This window comes from Condylura cristata, unplaced genomic scaffold (genome assembly GCF_000260355.1).
Source record: "Condylura cristata isolate star-nosed mole 26May11 unplaced genomic scaffold, ConCri1.0 scaffold00286, whole genome shotgun sequence".
NCBI lineage: Eukaryota > Metazoa > Chordata > Mammalia > Eulipotyphla > Talpidae > Condylura > Condylura cristata.
The window spans coordinates 5,848-7,424 of record NW_004567387.1 but is presented as its reverse complement, the minus strand read 5'-3'; the positions used below and the strand labels follow the sequence as shown (position 1 = coordinate 7,424).

Genomic DNA, 1,577 nt, shown 5'->3' with positions numbered 1-1,577 from the left:
CCCCGGTGCTCTCCAGACCCGCACCAGGTCGCTGGCTGGCTGGCGGGACGCCTGCGGGCGGGTGCTGGGCCCCCGGCTTCCGCGGCGCACCATGGCGCTCCCCTCCCCCGGAGAACCCGGTATTTCCTTTTTCTCCTGAATCTTTTTTTAAAGCCTCATGAGTAGACACTTCTATGGCAAAAAGCGAATTTTGAGGGAAATGTCGTTTATGGCAAGATCCTAAAACCGTGCCAGGCAGACGGCTGAGGACACGCTGGGAGGTGCCTGCGGGCAGCGAGGCTTGGCCACCAGGCCGGTGACCACGGGTGACGGGGCAGATGACCGAAAGGGGCGATGGGGGTGACTGGGGCGACCGAGGCGGTGAGTGGGGTGGGTGACCGAGGAGAGACGGGCGGGCAGCAGTCACCTAGAGCCTGGCCAAGGGCAGCGCGCTGCCGTCCTGCAGCTGGGGGCCGTTGGGGAGCGTCAGCCACGCACCGCCGTCCACCACCAGCAGGGCGCCGGTCACATAGGAGGCCAGGGGGCTGGCCAGGTAGAGGGCTGCGTGGGCCACCTCTGTCTTGTTGCCCAGCCTCCGCAGGGGGCTGGCCTGGGCCTTCCTGCTCACACTGGCCTCGGGGCCGCCTGCAGGGCGGTGGGGCTCAGACAGGGGAGGGCGCTCTCCCTTGGGGCGGCCCCTCGGGCAGCCCCGGGCCATGTCTGAGGCTGCGGTGGCTCCTGGGCGGGCCCAGGCCCTCAGGGAGCAGCTGCCCGCCCAGCCCCCCAGCCCGGGCGGGCCCCACAGGCGTGCCCGCGGGCCTCCCCGGGGCCAGGAGCCCAGCCTTACCCAGCCGCCGCAACCCCTCTGTGCCACTGATGGGGCCGGGGGCCAGGCTGTTGACGCGGATGTCCTGGGGACCCCACTCCACAGCCAAGTGCCTGGTCATGGCGTCTGCCGGAGCGAAGGCCAGGTGAGGGGCCAGGGCTGCTGGCTGGGCCTCTCCTCTGCCACTGCGGGCCGCACTTCGCTCGACGTGGCCGGCATCCCCAGGGGCCCAGCGCAGACCTCAAGGGCCACAAGGCAGGTGCCAGCAGGGTGGCAGTGGAGGGGCCCGGTGGCGGGGTGGGGGGCAGCTGGGGGCGGGGCCGCGGGGTGAGGAGCGGCGGCGCCTACCCACGGCCGCCTTGGCCGATCCCGCGTGCAGCTGGAGGGCCCAGCCGCGCATCCCGAGGGTCGCCGTGATGTTCACAATCACCCCTCCGTGCTCCTGCAACACCCAAGGGGGGCCGTGAGCCGGTGGCTGGCGGGCGCCCCTGCCCAGGGACACTCACCCGGAAGAACTTCTCGTGGAGCACCCGGGACACGTTGAAGGTGCCCAGGGTGTCGATGTCCAGCACGGTCTTGAAGGCGTTGAAGGACAAGCCGCTGGCAGGGCACAGGAAGTTCCCCGCGGCGCCTGGGGGGAAGGGGGCGGGCAGAGGCCTGGGCGGGGAGCCCCCCAGGGGGCGGGGCCACGCGGGGCGCTGCGGGCTGAAGCAGCGAGTCCTGAGTCCCTGGAAAGGCCTCCCCCAGGGGCCTGAGGCTGGCGCCGGCGGCG

The 1,577-nt window shown here is 71.8% G+C and overlaps 1 protein-coding gene across 1 annotated transcript in view; it reads right to left on the bottom strand.

Annotated features, from left to right (window-relative positions):
- Positions 1 to 194: 194 nt before the first annotated feature.
- LOC101633005 (peroxisomal 2,4-dienoyl-CoA reductase-like) overlaps positions 195 to 1,577 on the bottom strand; it is a 4,528-nt gene continuing 3,145 nt past the window's right edge. The window contains exons 2-5 of the mRNA XM_012734979.1: positions 1,312 to 1,577; positions 1,154 to 1,247; positions 827 to 931; positions 195 to 624 (exon numbers count right to left, since the gene is read on the bottom strand). Of these exons, the coding sequence (XP_012590433.1) occupies positions 407 to 624; positions 827 to 931; positions 1,154 to 1,247; positions 1,312 to 1,577 (683 nt within the window). The 3' untranslated portion in view covers positions 195 to 406. The remainder of the gene's footprint in view (positions 625 to 826; positions 932 to 1,153; positions 1,248 to 1,311) is intronic.